The 15,416-nt window shown below is 41.1% G+C and overlaps 1 protein-coding gene across 1 annotated transcript; it reads left to right on the top strand.

The window, feature by feature from the left end:
• Positions 1–7,791: 7,791 nt before the first annotated feature.
• LOC138204790 (cerebellar degeneration-related protein 2-like) lies at positions 7,792–14,935 on the top strand. Its single transcript, XM_069160288.1, has 6 exons — positions 7,792–8,031; positions 8,751–8,863; positions 10,121–10,269; positions 10,407–10,559; positions 12,129–12,348; positions 12,736–14,935. Exons 1-6 carry the CDS (start codon positions 7,950–7,952, stop codon positions 13,345–13,347), a joined length of 1,329 nt encoding a protein of 442 aa, XP_069016389.1. The 5' UTR covers positions 7,792–7,949; the 3' UTR covers positions 13,348–14,935.
• Positions 14,936–15,416: the final 481 nt, after the last annotated feature.

Raw genomic sequence — 15,416 nt, 5'->3', positions numbered from 1 at the left:
TTTTATAATTATAAACCAGAGAAGAAAAAAAAAAAATCAATATTAATATCCCAAAGGGTTTTATTATTTCAAGAGATCGTCCCAGTCTCCACCTAGTTCAGGAAACGGACATAAATTCTAGAGGTGCACCCGACATGAGGCAGACCCAAGTCATGAGTCAAATATATAGTCTCAATAAATTGAGCGCAAGAGGCCACATCATGGTTTGTACCAGAAAGTTGTCTGTAATGAATCATTTAAACTGCTGTGCAGAAACGCCACAAATACTCCCTGCTCTCCTCTTATTGCTGCACTTTGTGGGTTTTTTTTTTTTTAAACTGAAAAAACATAATCAGCTTTGAGAGAAAACCTCCAAAACAGAATCTGGCTGCGAAATAAAATCAGCACAGCTAAGATTTTTGGCTGACGGTGGCAAAAACTGTTCCAAAAAAAAAAAAAAAAAATACACATTATGATTATAGTTGTTGACAAACCTGCCTGAGAGTGTTGGTTCAAAATGCTGCATTTGAAGCTGATCCAGGAAGAAGTATTTCACATCAGGACGGATAAAAACAGAGCCAGCCGCCAGGACGTTTTGTCTTCACTCAGCAGTTGGACTGCACTGCTGGAGAGAAGTGGTCAGCTCAGCTTTTTCCAGCTTGCGAGTGTGATATTAAACTTATCAGATCCCCACAAGTTCGATAGCACAAAGGTGCAGTGAGTGCACGTAGAACAAAGTCACTCAGAAAACAAACAACTCAGCTGGATGACTGCAACCAATACAGATTTCCATAACTGATCAAAAAAAATAAAACACATTTAACTGACAGGTTGATCTAACTGAGTGTTTCTGATCTATTTTACTTGGTCAGAACTGTTTCTGATCATCAGTGTTAATCATTTTAAGATACCATTATCTACCTTATTTACCTGTTCTTTAATAATTGAATTGATCTACATCACTTAGAACTGTGCATTTATACTGCTGTCATTTTATCAGTTTCATAATTTCCTTCTGATCCGTTTGACTTTCGTTTCTTCATTCTCTTCATGTTTGCTCTGTTTCAGGATTAGTTTGCGATCAACGCTGACTTTAACCTCCGTTTTATGTCGTGATCTTACCATTGATGCAAATATTATAAAACACTATCGCTGACAATGTTAACAAAAATTGCCGTCACTCATGATGCAAATGCAAAATATTATCACTGACATTGCTAACACAAATTGCCGTCCTGTTGATGCTAATACAAAATACTATCACAGACAAAGCAGACGTAAAAAAAGAAATAAACACCGAAAAATGGATGTTTTAACACGTTTTAACAAAATATCAGTCTTGTAAATTTTGGCCGACACACTTCAACCGTGTGCAAATATGTTGCGAAATGTTAGTGGTGGTGTTTGTTTTAAAATGTACAACAGCAAACCAGATGTAGCTATGATAGTAGATATATTTGTTTAAAATATATGTATTTATTCAAGTCTTCCATTGTGCTGTCGAATGTTCGGATGATACTTGTTTTTCATTGCATTACTTGCCTTATTTATCTGTTGACTCATTTCAGCGTTAAACTGAAAAGGTGTTTGTCAAACCAGCATTCAGCATCTGCACTCTGCACACCGTCGATCACCTCTCCCGTACGCTGCATCAGCACCGTGCGCTGATGCAGCGTCAGCCACGTCGCTTTTCATCCACAAACACGGGAAAGACATCTGAACAGGAGACAGCTGTCAGTCACTCTTTTCAAACACAGAGGCCTCTCAGGCTACATTTCCTCCCGGATTCTCATTTAAAGGCAAGGTCTTCCTCTTGTCTTTGAGAGTAAGGACAAACTGCACAGAACCAAAGGCACGAGAGAAATCCCTGTTTCATAGAGTTTCAGCACCAAACCAAGCTCTTGGGTGATTTTCTCTCCCTGTGCCGCTGTGATCCCCTGAAGCTGTGCGAGAGAGATTAGCAAAAATTCATCTACTTCACAGAGTTTTGTTTTACCCACGAGCCGCCGGGTGGGAGATTACTTGTGAAATTAACTTTTTTTTTTTCCCTTTAAAGTTTCATAGTTTCCCCAGCCAACGACAGCTTTGATGTCGCTGTTCAGTGATAAAGCTTTGCTATCTTTAACCCAAATAGAATTTATTATCGTGGCGTCATCTTTCTCTCCCCTGTTATCTGTCTGTCTCCCCATTCCTCTTGTTTCTAATTTACTGTTTATTGCTTTGCGTGTGTAAACAACATGGATGGACCAGTGCAATATTAAAGTAATATCTGCTACACACACACACACACACACATGCGTGCATGTATAGTATACATCATGTGGGCTCGTTTGCCTCTGCCAGAGTCTTTGTACCCCCCCCCCCCCACCCCTACCCACCACCACCCACCACCCACCACCACCACCACCACTCCACCCCAACGCACAACACATATGTGATCCTGGATGCGAGTTGGCATCACGCTGATCTTTGCAAACCGCCTGGTTGTCATGGCAACGCAGCGGCTCCTCTCAGCGCGAGTACATCTCCCATCCTTGACTATTTGTGTACGCGTCCAGAACAAAAGGCGAGAAGGAAAAAAAAAAGAGGACGCGAATCAGTCAAAAAAAAAAAAAAAAAAAAAAAAAAAAATCACGACAAATTAAAATCGCTGCGGGTTCGCTGCTCTCCGCCTGTCATGATGGATTGCTGCAAAAAAAAAATTAAAAAAACGTGGAAAAAAGCCAAAGCTTTGAAGATTAACTTAAAACAAGCACTCTCACACACACACACACACACAGTCAACACATGTATTATGTGTGTGTGTGTGTGTGTGTGTGTGTGTGTGTGTGTGTTGAGTTTCTACCCAGAAGCACTTCCTCAAATCCCATTACACCCTCCCTCCCAAACATGGAGAGGATCCAATCCCCACAGCCAGCACAGTTGATATGGAAACGGATCAGTAAAGCTCCAAATCTCTCTTTTAACGAGTCATTACCGGTTACTGCCGCCCATTAATGTCACTACAGCCACGCTACGGCAGGAAGAAACACCATTACTAACCCAGATCGCTGCAGGGATGAGGAGGAATGTGTGAATGGGGTGGTGAGCACAGTGGTAATCATCCTGTTTGCCCGCAACCTCGCCTGTAATATTTCAATTTCCTCCCACACTTTATTTGACTTTCCTTTACTTGCAAAGCCATTGTTGTGCTGCTCGCCTTTATTGTCACGCAGAAAAAAAAAAAAAAAACAAGAAAAAAAACCCGAGGTGAAATTTTGTTTTTCATTTGAGATAACACCTCTAATCGTTTTCTGCCAGGGAGATGAAATAACAGGCGGGCTGAAGGGGCGCATGAGGTCCCATTTTGTTGTTTAGACACCTCACACCCTGTGAAATCTAAAAGCAGTAGAACATCAATGAAAGCATAAATCTATGTGTCGACGGGAGAAACACAAACGGTGTTTATTCTGCGAGAAAAGATCAGAGCCATTTTATCTCTCCAAGAAGCCGAGTCCCCGCAGAGAGCTCCGGCTTCCTGCTCTGGCTTTTGTCTCATCTCACTGACAGCCACTAAACAAGAGATGCTGTAGGACAGTGGAGAATTGGATGGGAAGAGAGGGGAAAACACCGAGGGTGGAGCACGGAAAAGGGAGAGCGCGTGGAAGATGAAAGGGCTGGAGCGAAGAGGCCTTGAAGCAAATGATGTTACTGGCAACTAATCCCCAACCTGGCTGAATAATCTGTCCGGGGGGGGGGGGGGGGGGGGGGGTTGGAGAGCAGATGCGACAGCGTGACTCCTATTTTGACACCGACAAGAAACAGCGACGGCTGCGGCCTCACGGCGACTCACACAATCTGCGAGAATTTGTTCCGAGTCAGCCTCCTGGTCAAAGGGACACTTCGTGATCAGGGCTTTGACTCGCGGCTGCTGAAGCCCGGTTGATGAATGGATTGCACCGTCAGCGTATGCATTTCAACGGAAGACATGAGTCGGCTAACAGGGGAAAAAAAATAAAGATAGAAAACGTTTTGGGTTTTTTTTTTTGGACAAATTCTGGAAATTATCCATTTGTTTTGTTTTACGTTTCCAAGTTAAAAAAAAAAAAAAAAAAAAAAAAAGTCTTACGACCTCACTTTCACTGCTGAACTATTAGCAGATATACTAGCTGCTCTTCGAGGGTAGAGATACAGGCTTGAGCTAAATGCTAATGTTAGTCTGCTAACGTGTTATAAACCACAGTATTGGACAAACTCACACTTTGACCAGCTGATAGTGTTATAAGACAAAGATAAAGAATCTGAAAGGTTTTGAAATTTTGAATTTAAATGCTAATTTGGCACACAAAAAAAACGCCATCTTATTACTTATAATCTAGTCTGTTGATCAACAACAACATTAAGTCCAAATAATTACAATTATATCAAAGAAAAGTAAACAGAGTGATGCGTATGTGTTTAGTAAGAGGACAAACAGGAGAAAGGCCCTTCTAAGTTCAATTCAATCTTTAGTATTTCAAAAAGCTAAACTAAAAGCCAGCATAAAATAAACCTGACAGAAAATGTAAAGATGACAATATTCATTCCATCAAAAACAACACAAGTTGTAGACAATAAAGGAGCCCAATCCTGCCAGGGGGGACTAATCATAAACTCCACTTGTACCTCAACTGTCTCTGGGAGTCTGAAGAGGACTGATGAATCACACCGCACTGCACACAAAGTGTCAATACTAGTTTAAAAAAAAAAAAAGTCACCAAAACTTCAAACTCGACTGCAACCAACAAACAGGTCGGCGTCTCAGCACAAGAAAGGCAGGTGGCTAATAACTGCTCACAGTTGGTAATTACAGGGACGTGGACTAAAACACGAAAAGGAACAAACAAAACAATTAACAAAACAAATAAACAACAGATTAGTCCGCCCTCGCAAGACACACTCGCAGATCTTTTTGTCCGTAGGCCACGCGAGGCTGGGCGCACTAACTAAAACTAATAAATGCGAAACAAATCCAAACCAAGGACACAGTTATAAGATCCAAGACTCGCTGTAAAACACAAAACAACAATTACTACATGAGCAATTAACCAAACAAAACAGGGCAATGACAATTTGAATAAGGATTATGATATTATTATAAAACTAAACGGCAACAAACATTATGTACTGCTACCTGCATCCACCAATCACTGACCAGGAAACAGGAAACAGGAAACCCACAGGTACCACTAGTTACATTAAGTTAGCATTTTAGCATTCACTATTTAGCACTGAACGCAAAGTTGACCTAAAACTGTAGTTTAAAACATAGTTTTGCAGGTATGAGGTGAAAAGTTAATGAATGACTGAAGCCGGTGGGTTTAACAAGGAAACACGAGCGTCTGCCCCAACAATATAACTGATGAGACGTTTCACACAAAAAAAAAAAACATTTATCAACCTCACAGCACTGGAGAAAACTCATATAATCACAAACGTGGGTATGTGTATTTTCCTTTGGGCTCTTGAAACACAATATCAAGAATCTGTTCCATATTGTTTTGAGTTATTTCAGTCTGGACGAACAAGCCAACTGTGCCATCAATAAAACAACACTGTTAGCGTGGGCGGAGGCTGGAAATCTAAAGTTCCAGCCGAGCAATCACTGAGTCATCGTAGGGGCTCGAAAGTAATATTAAATTCTTAAAAAATACAATCAAATGAGGGAGAAGGAAGAAAGACAACGCTCCCGTGTCTTCAGCTGAACTGATATTATGCTTCTGACAACCGAAGCTGTTGTTTCCCAGAGAGAATATTTATGGTTTGTTTTGGTTGTTTTTTGCAATCCTCGTATTAATGAGGATAAATTTAATTTGGTATTTTACCATTGTATTGTATTACTGAATTTATTAAACTGTATATTAGTAACGATTACGACACCATCTTGATTGCTGTGGTCTTGTGAGCATAATAGTGAAAGGGGTATTGAAATCACGTGTACTGGTGTATGTATTGCAGGCCTACTTAAAAAAATATTTTAAGTACAACACAAGAAAATATAAAGAGAGACACATGTGAACAAAACTATTGACAGAAAGATAAATGTTTTGCATCATTTTTTCAAACAGGAAAGAGAAATCAATGTGACAAGACAGAGAAGATGAAGCGGTTGGAGCTGTACTCATCATCGTCCTCTGACTCCAAACTATCACATCATTTATCATCAGCTGGCAGGATGTTTCCCCGAGAGAAAACATCCACCGTGGAGCATGTTTTCATCCATCTGGTGATGAAACTGCAATCTGACTGCGCAGCTCATGAAATGCTTTATTTTATTTATACTGTGGATCAGCACTCTTTGGTATGTTAATCTATTTGATCATGTTTATTTCTTTTAATGTGCTCGAATGAATAATTTAGCGAAAAATCTTGAGTGTGCGCATCATGTCGCCTTTGTCTGGTGTGAATGAAGACTTTAATGTTGGTCATGTTGTGCTGAGCGGGGAATTTAGACCAAATTATGAAACTACACCGCCACCGACTGATGGAAACTCATGCCTTCAATACACATCATAGTGTGCTGATGATTATACACAATGTGTAAAATCATGATCTGGATTCATCAAAGTAACAAGACACCTTTTTACTCTGTGGAAAGTACATTCAAGTACTGAATTAAAAACATTTTTTTCCAGGTATTTGCACTTGAATTTTCTTTTTCTGCTACTACTTCTGCAACTTACATTTCATTGCATTTTAGAGATAAATATTTCACTATTCTATTTTGTTGTGGCGGTTATAGTTACTAAAAATCTAGATTTGAGCTACAAAACGTAATCAATTTAGGAAATACGATGCATTAGATTTTATTTAAGATTTTATTCAAATAAATTTGATCATCTGTAGAAACATGTGAAGTTTTTTACTGGAAGAATGAACTAATTTGATGTTACCTACAGTATACCACTATAATTTTGTGGGTTCTATTCTGGTGTCATGAACTCAGAACTGGGTTTTTGTTGTTGTTGTTGTTGTTTTTGCCACTGCAGCGCCCCCGTGTGGTGATTGTGAGTCTGTGCGCTGACGTTTCCAGGGAGGAACTGAACACAGAAAGCAGGTATGGTGACGAAGTCAAACCTGACAGAGGCAGGTTTATACCGGAAACTGCGCGGCCAAACTTCAAAATAAAAGCATAGAATTACTCCGTTTACCTATGACTATAAATTTCAACTGAAAGAAGAAACAGTCACCATTAAACTACAACAATCGAAGGGTTTTGTGCAATTAAAGCTTTAAGTAAGTAAGCTGTCATTTTGCATCTCTGTGTGTCTTTGTGGTTGTTTTTTGCATCTCTTTCTGGCTGTTTTGTGTCTCATTTTGGTCATTGTTGTTTCTTAAATGGTTCATTTCATCCTTGTGTCTCTCTCTATGGTAATCCATGTCTCATTTTGCTTGTTTTGTGTCTTTTTTTTGGTGGTTATTTTTCCATTGCCTTCTGGTCGTTTGCATTTATTTTGGCTGTTTTGTTTCACATTAAGATCATTTTTTAAAATATTTTTGTAGCCATTCTACGTCTCTTTGTGGTAATTGTTTTGCTCTTTATGGTTGCTATGTGTCTCATTTTGGTTCCCTGGCATCCAGGCTACTGATTGGGTGTTCAAAATCGCTATAAGCTTGCAAACGCATTGAAACTCATATTTATTTTAAAACCAGCGTTTTACATTGACGTTTGACAGCAATTTTTCTCTTTCGTTTTCTTTCCTCCTAAAAGAAGCAGGCTGCAACATTTATTCTGAAAATCCAAACCGGAAAGCCCTCCTGAGGGCTGCGCAGCTCCATCAGTGGTGAGCTGTCTGTGCGTCTGTCAGGTCATGAGCGCACACCGGTGCCGGCTGCAGGCGGGAAGGGAGCTGACTGAATCGTTTATCCCCGCTCATGGACGTCTTTTTTTTTTTCTCTTATTAAAAAATGGAATAAGTCCTCAAGGAGCGTGACTGATTTCAATCGTGAAGATGCTGGCAGACATGATTGTGGAAGAGGAATTTGAGATCAAGGAGGAGGAACCGTGGTACAACAAGCAAGACCTTGAACAAGGTACAGTTTCCTTCCAGTCTTTGTCTCTGAACCCTTAAAGATAAAGAACCCTATTTAAGCTTATTTTACAGTGGAACAGAAAAAACTAATAACATTACAGTTTATATATTTGGCGTATTTAATATATCCCATTAAAAACTCACATTTAAGCCCTGCAGGTGCATAGAAGGTAAAATTTGTAGAAATTTCAGTGATTTTTTTTTTTGGGGGGGCCTATTATATACTATATTTTTTTAGTTAGGATGTTTTATTTAGTGTACAAGGTGTGTTAGTGAAAATGTTGTGAATGTTTACAGGGGGCAGGAAAAGACAGGAGTCAGCAGGACACATATATGCGGCAAAGGAAATAGAAAAAAACAGAAAAGCTGTGTCTGAAGGACTCTTCATCCCTACTACTGTAGTTATCTCCTTCACACTAGTGGTCAAGGGTTTGTGGAGGGAAAATTCCCTTTTCATGTTTTTTTTTTTAACATGGTATAAAAAAAAAAAAATAAGGCCAAGTGACCCAGCCTGGGTTACTATGTCAATGTATACCTTTTATATGAGTGCGCATAAACGTCGGTTTGTTTCTGAAGACAGATTAAAAGTGGCTTACTGGATTCCTGCCAGCAAAACTAACCTCACAAAGCGGCTTGTAAGGTCTCCAAGTCTCCATCAGTCACACTGAACCATGAGCGCTGAGGCACTTTTTCTTCCTCTTCGCTCCGTCTCTCGTGCAGACCTTCAGCTGGCGGCCGAGCTCGGGAAGAGTCTTCTGGAGAGGAACAGGGAGCTGGAGCAGGGGCTGCAGCAGATGTACTCCACCAACCAGGAGCAGCTGCAGGAGATCGAGGTAAAGACATGGAAACAGAGTCAGGATGTACTGCAAATGAAGTAGCCGCTGCTTTCATAAAGCACTGATTTCCTCTTAAAGTCAGAGATTTATGCTACAGCAGGAGGAGGTTTTCATTTTAGAACATGCTGCAGTATGAGGGGAGACAAAGCATTATTTATTGAGTTTAAAGGTTCGTTGTTGACATTGGAGATGGTTTAAATAGTTTTAAATACCATTATAATAATTTAGAAAAAATATCAGCTCTGATTATCGGACATTTACTCCGAGAAGCATGACAAACAATTCAATCACAATTTATTGCTGTCAGATGAACAAAGTTCATATAAATGAAGAAAACACCGCCGCTGTACTTTTGACCTCTTTATCTTCTCACCTTTTCTTCTTGTGTGCAAATTTGTTACGAGAAATTTCACGTCGACTTCAGACTTCAAACTAAATTTAAAGAAACCAGGTCAGTCCTGGATGTCTGATCTCTTGTGAGCCAGCTTACAATCGATTACCCGATTTACTGTCGCTCTTCACCAGAATGAAAAGTGTCCAATAAAGCGGGAAACGCCATGGAAACAAAATCTTGAAATGAAGAACAAACCTATTTACCTCCAACCTCATGTTATTCATTGACTTTTCACAGTTTATGTTCAGTGTTTCTGTGCAGTTTGAGGTTGAACTGTTGTCAGTATGAAGTTGATATTCAAAGGTTTTTTTGGGGTTTCATTTCTGTGTTGATTTTCAGCTGACGAAGAAATATGAAGAAAGGTTCAAAGTGTCCTGGCTGCAACAGCTGATAAGAACAATTTATCTCAAGGGAACTGTTAGATAAACGCGCTTTTAGAGACATTCATGTGTTACTGGCAAACAAAAACATTAGATTGTTGCTTTACATTTGATTTTGTGGTATTTATACTGCAGAAAAAAATGATTAAAGTAGCAGCTAAAACAGCTAATTGCTAATAATAATAGCACGTTTCGGTTTGAACCAAGAGGACCCACCATACAATATTATATGTTAGTCAGAGTCTAATATCATTGTGACTTTAAATACTTTGCGATATGCTGAGTATTGCAATAACATATACTGTGATATATTGAAATTGATTACAGTTTTTCGACTGCAAATTTTGTCTCCAAATAAAACTTCAATTGTTTTCCTCCTGTCCTACTAATTAATGATTTGTTTGATTTGTGCACATTAGAAACATTTAGCCTGGTAGAATTTGAGTCTAACCTTTCAACCTTTCTCCGTCTCTTCTCCAGTACCTGACCAAGCAGGTGGACCTCCTCCGGCAGGTCAACGACCAGCATGCTAAAGTCTACGAGCAGCTGGACGTGTCGGCCCGAGAGCTGGAGCAGAGCAACCGCAAACTGGTTCTGGACAAAAGGACGTCCCAGCAGAAGATCCAAGGGTAGGAAGGGAACTATGGATCGTCTGGAAAAAAATAATTACCGATATATTTTATAAAATCATAAAAACTGTTGGATTTTTGGGGCCAAATGATTCCTTATTGCCAACTGGAGATTTGGTGGGGTTTTTTCTGCGCAGGCTGACTGAAACGGTGGAGCTGCTGCAGACTCAGGTGGAGGAGCTGCAGCAGCGGGTCGGGGAGCTGAAGCTGAGTCCTTCACACAGAGAGAGGTGTCCTCCTCGCAGCACTCAGAGTGTGTCCTGCCTGCAGGAGTTGCAAAACACACTCAGGTGAGGATACGCAAAAAAAAAAAAAAAAAAACTTTTCATTTTACACACTGGACACAACAAACATTCTCATTGTCATTCCTCTACTTTGTAAAATAATCTGAATGGCATTGTCACTGATCCCAAAGCTTTTTGTAAGCCACAAATGAGGAAGCACCAGATCCTATTAGCTCTCCCCGATGTGTGCTAATCCTGCTCTGACTGGCAGCTGTCCACGACTACCTCACAGCAGTGTGCAGGTTTCATGCTGCGGTCACTTCATCTCGGCCTGCAGCGTGACATTCATTCACTGCCTCGGTTTAGTCTCCGTGGCGTGTAATTCTGTTAGCGCGGCTCCCTCAAAACATCCGGCTCAGATGCTGGGAAATCTCACTGATAAAAGATGCAAGAGGCTCTGAACTGAAGTGTGGTGGATGAGGTTGGAAGGTAAGAGGCCAAAGTCTGAGTTAAAGGGCACAAACATGTCTCAATATCTCTCAATAAGTTTGATTAATTCTAATCTAATCACCGCATCGCCGCTGATAAATTCTTGATTCTTTGCTTCGTGTGCTTTTCTTGGCCTGTCACCCTTTCTTTCTTTTTTTGTTGTTGTTTTGTTTCTTTTTTGTTGTTTTCAGCTGTGTATTGATTTTTGAACACCGTTTCCAGACACTTCCTAAAAATGTCTGTCGACTTAAACGTCACATTTGGTGGACAAAGGCTTCTGGCTTCTGACCTTTGATATATTTTCATTGCATTTCCGGTCGCTTTGTTTTGCCTCAATAAAAAGCAGACACGCCATAGATAAGAAAGAGAGGACAAATTATCAGCCTGCGTGGTTACATAATAGTTGGACAGGAACAGCTGACAAGAAAGAAGTTTTCTTTGGGACTTTTGACCGTTTGATCACATTGAGGTTTCCTTGTTCGTTGTACAGCTGTGGACGTTTCCGTTATATTTAGCTTGTTGCAGACATCTCGTTTAAATTGGCTTCAGCTAAGGTCAGTTGTCGACCTTAAAGACACATTATGCTCGTAACTTAAAATAAACGGCTTCAAATTCATTTTGGATGGCACTCTGACTGACTCTAATAAGGAGAATGAAAACTCTTTCATTCCCTCTGCGCGCCCTGGACGCCCGATCTTACATTAAATTACTTTGGTTGGTCGGATACGGTCTCCCAGGAAACATGCGTAACGCTTTCCATCAAACATCACCGACTACGGCGTCGCTTACCATGTTGGCCGGCTTGCCACCAAAGTGTACTTCACTTTGTGGGTCGAGTTTAATTCAGTTAAACTCAACACGCAACGACATCTATTTTGTACGTGCTTCGCCCTCGAATGCGCGACTGCATACTCGTAGATTTGGAGTTACGACAAGTAACTGTCGCTTGATACGTGTGGTACCACTTGCGGACACGGGGAGCGCTGTTTCTGCCGTTTCTTCGAGCATGTTGGCCGTGCTGACAGACCTGAAAGCATGTTGTTGTTTTTATTTTTTAAATTTTTATTGCTTTGTTGTTTGAAAAATCGTATTAATCCAAAGTATGAAAACACGCACGGAGTTGTAACAGTCTGCGTCTCTGCGCAGGTTCGACGACAACCCCGACGAACGCTCAGACGACCTCGAGTCCTCCGCCATTTCGTGGCACGAAGAGGAGCAGGCGTCGCTGCAACAGTCGCTCCGCGCACTTCAGACGCAGTTCGCCGCCGAGCGCGCTCGGAGGGAGGAAGCGGAGCAAGAGGCCGAGCTGCTTGCCAGAGACAACGCAGAGCTGGAGCAGCAGCTGGCACGGCTCCGGGGATGTCAGGTACGTTTGTTGACTTTTGTCCTCAAATGCTGGCAGGTTAAAGGCTCATTTAGCGACTTTATCATATTGGCTGCTGGTCCAGACTGAAATATCTCAACAATTATTGGATGGATGGGCCTGGAATTTTATACAGAGACTCGTGTTCCCCAGAGGATGAGTCCTGGTGATCTGCATCTTCAAACACTTCTTGCTGTCTTTTTATTTTTCCTTTACACTAAAGTTAAAAAAAAAAAAAAAAAAAAAAGACACCGCCAGCGGTAGCGCCAGGATATGTTTGACGAAGACTCCCTCTGGTTGCTCTGCAACACGTCGGGAGTTAAAGCTCCGAGTTCAGTTTGTGTTCTTCCCCTCTGAGTGACAGCATCTCATTTCTGTGTCTCTCTTCAGGTCAGAGCGTCAGAGCTGGAGCGAGAGACCGAGGAGCTTCGTCAGCTCTGGAAGTCGGAGTCCTCGACGAGATCCTCCAGGCCGGACGTCGTGCACGGCCTGCTGCGAGGCTCGATGTTCCTCAACCCGGACGAGGAGAATGAAGGGGAGGCAGCTGCAGCTAAAAGCCCGGCGGACCTGAAGCGCTGGGGCAGCGAGCGGCAGATGAAGGCGACGCCGACGCCCGACTCTCCCAACAGGCTCTACGACCACGAGTGCTCCTGCGTGCGCCGGGCCGAGGTGGTGAAGTATCGCGGGATCTCGCTGCTCAACGAGGTGGACGCCCAGTACAGTGCCTTGCAGGTGAAGTACGACGAGCTGCTGCGACGCTGCCACCTGGGCCTGCCGGAGGACGAGCGGGACGGGGGGAGCAGCGAGTCGGTGCAGACTGCGTCTCTCGTCGTCGCTTGTCCTGCTCTGAAGGACGTGGAAGACTTTGAGGATGACTTTCACCAGCCGGAGTACAAGGAACTTTTCAGGGAAATTTTCTCCCGCATTCAGAAGACCAAAGAGGACCTGATTGAAAACAGGGAGCGATCCTCAGCTGATGAAGCGCTGCCTATTTTCCATTAGTTGCTTCAAAAAAAAAAAAAAAAAAAAAACAGCTGACAGATTAATTGTCTTCCAGTTTACAAAGTGACTCTTTGAAAAGGATTTTTTTTATTTTTTTTTTATTTGCCCAGAAATGATAATCGCCACACAAACGTGTTCAGAGAAGAGAGTGATGCAGGAACAAGAAGGCTGAACACCACCAGCTCATGTAGCTCATTTTGCACAGAAACACCAGTGCCTAACACCGCCGTCTCTACTGTACAATCTCTCTACCTCACTTGGCACGACCCAGCTCACAAACAAGCCGCCGAGGAAACATTTCTGGGGAATAATCTGTCTTCTTCTCTTAAGATGGTAATGCTTTATTTTGTAGCTCCCATAGTTTTCTGACAAGGACATTAAAAAAAATAAAAATAAAAAATAAAAATTCATGTAAATTCAGAGAAGTTCTTGGTAAAGATGCAAAGAAGACATTTGGTTCTAAATACAGAAAAAAGTTGGTACACTTTCACTGAAACTATTTGAATTAATTTATGGTGTAACCGAGCTGTTCTTTCAGTCAGTGCACAACAGACCACCTGAACATGCAAAACAATGTCAAAATTGAATTTATGCAACTCGGTACATATCCAGCGGTTATGGAGCAACTTCATCATTAATTTAGAGTCATGTTGTTGCCCAAAGCGGCTAAACAACCAGCGAATCTAGCTGCAATTTAAGGTGATAATTCTTTCTAGGCTCACTATTACAGAATTGAAACTCCATATAAATTAAACTCAAATGGTTGTCTCTATTTTCATGTAATTATGACCATATTTCCAGTAAACTTCATAGAAAATTATCAGAATTACTGACCCATAAAATAGAATTTTTATCGCTGCATCCGTGTTGTTTACTGAGCTCCTCTAAGCTCATGGAAATACTTTCTAATAATAATTTATTTTTTCTTTGCCACTATAAAAAAACGAAAAGTACATTTCATGGTGATAGTTTTGCCTGCGCCTATAAGAGCAACCAATGCAAAGTTAAGTAATATTGTATGCAATGTTATGTTGGTGACAGAGTTTGTATTACGAGAAGTAAAAGCTGGTGAATCAAGGTACTCAAATGTTTGCATTTTTTTTTTTTTTGTAATTGTAACATATCTTTCTCTGAAATCACACTTGACTATTGTACGGTAGGTTAGCTGCCTTTGAGTAAATGTTATTGTAAAGGGAGGTTTACCAAAATAATAACCATGTACTTGATGTAACGGCTTCCTGAAGCCACGTATGATTAGAAGCTTTTCTCAGCAGCGTTTCTGTTGCTTTTTGCTGCCTGATGTTCGTGTGTCCTTGTTCAGCTTAAAGACTGCACATGCTGTGTTTGTAGACGTATGTAAAATCACACGGAGATGCACTTTAGAGTTGCACAGGCGTTCTCAATGCTCTTCTGACACTTTATATTCCCGCTGTATGTAGTTAAAGCAGTTTTGATGTGCTACTCTTTGAATCCTAATCTGGACCTGACTAATCTGCGGTATGTGTGAAGGATGTGTGTTTACCTGTTTCATGATTGGACCTCGTGGCTAATGTTACTGTTCTGAGCCATAAAACATGAAGCACGATGAGTCGGCAGCTTTGTGTCGTTTTTTTTTTTTTTTTTTTTTTTTTACCGAGTCGGTCTGTCGTGAAATTCAACCTCACTTATAAGAGTCGTCGCAGTTGAACCTCACGGAGACACTGTGGGACACGCTGAACTTCAAACAAATCCAGCGCGTCGGTCTAAAAATAAAACCGAAAAGCGAAGCGTCATTAACAATTAAAATTAGAGATATAACATCCCAGAGGCCCGCGGGCAAAATCACATTGTTGTAGCAACAAAGAGTCTTAAATTATATAAACGACAACAAATTACGGGTCATGTAAATATGTGCAGCGAGCGGTCTCAAAACCCCGAGCAGTAAACAGAGGTTACTAATTATAGTTTGAAACAAATAACGTTTACAGTGAAAATATTGCCAGTAACTGCGAGAAAATGTCTTAGGTTGTGATTTTAACAGGACTTTTCATTTGGATTTCACAAAATTCAGTTTTGATGAAAGCCGGTTA

This window comes from Embiotoca jacksoni, unplaced genomic scaffold (genome assembly GCF_022577435.1).
Source record: "Embiotoca jacksoni isolate LCO1_2020_lvr unplaced genomic scaffold, fEmbJac1.0.p SCAF_26, whole genome shotgun sequence".
NCBI lineage: Eukaryota > Metazoa > Chordata > Actinopteri > Embiotocidae > Embiotoca > Embiotoca jacksoni.
Note: the sequence above shows the minus strand (reverse complement) of the source record. Positions and strands in the feature narration are given on the sequence as shown.

Excerpts from the sequence above, each read along its gene's own strand:
- LOC138204790 (XM_069160288.1), top strand. The coding sequence starts at position 7,950 with ATGCTGGCAGACATGATTGTGGAAGAGGAATTTGAGATCAAGGAGGAG. Across the intron at positions 8,864-10,120 it reads AGCAGCTGCAGGAGATCGAG|TACCTGACCAAGCAGGTGGA; the intron begins GTAAAGACATGG and ends TCTCTTCTCCAG. Across the intron at positions 10,560-12,128 it reads GAGTTGCAAAACACACTCAG|GTTCGACGACAACCCCGACG; the intron begins GTGAGGATACGC and ends GTCTCTGCGCAG.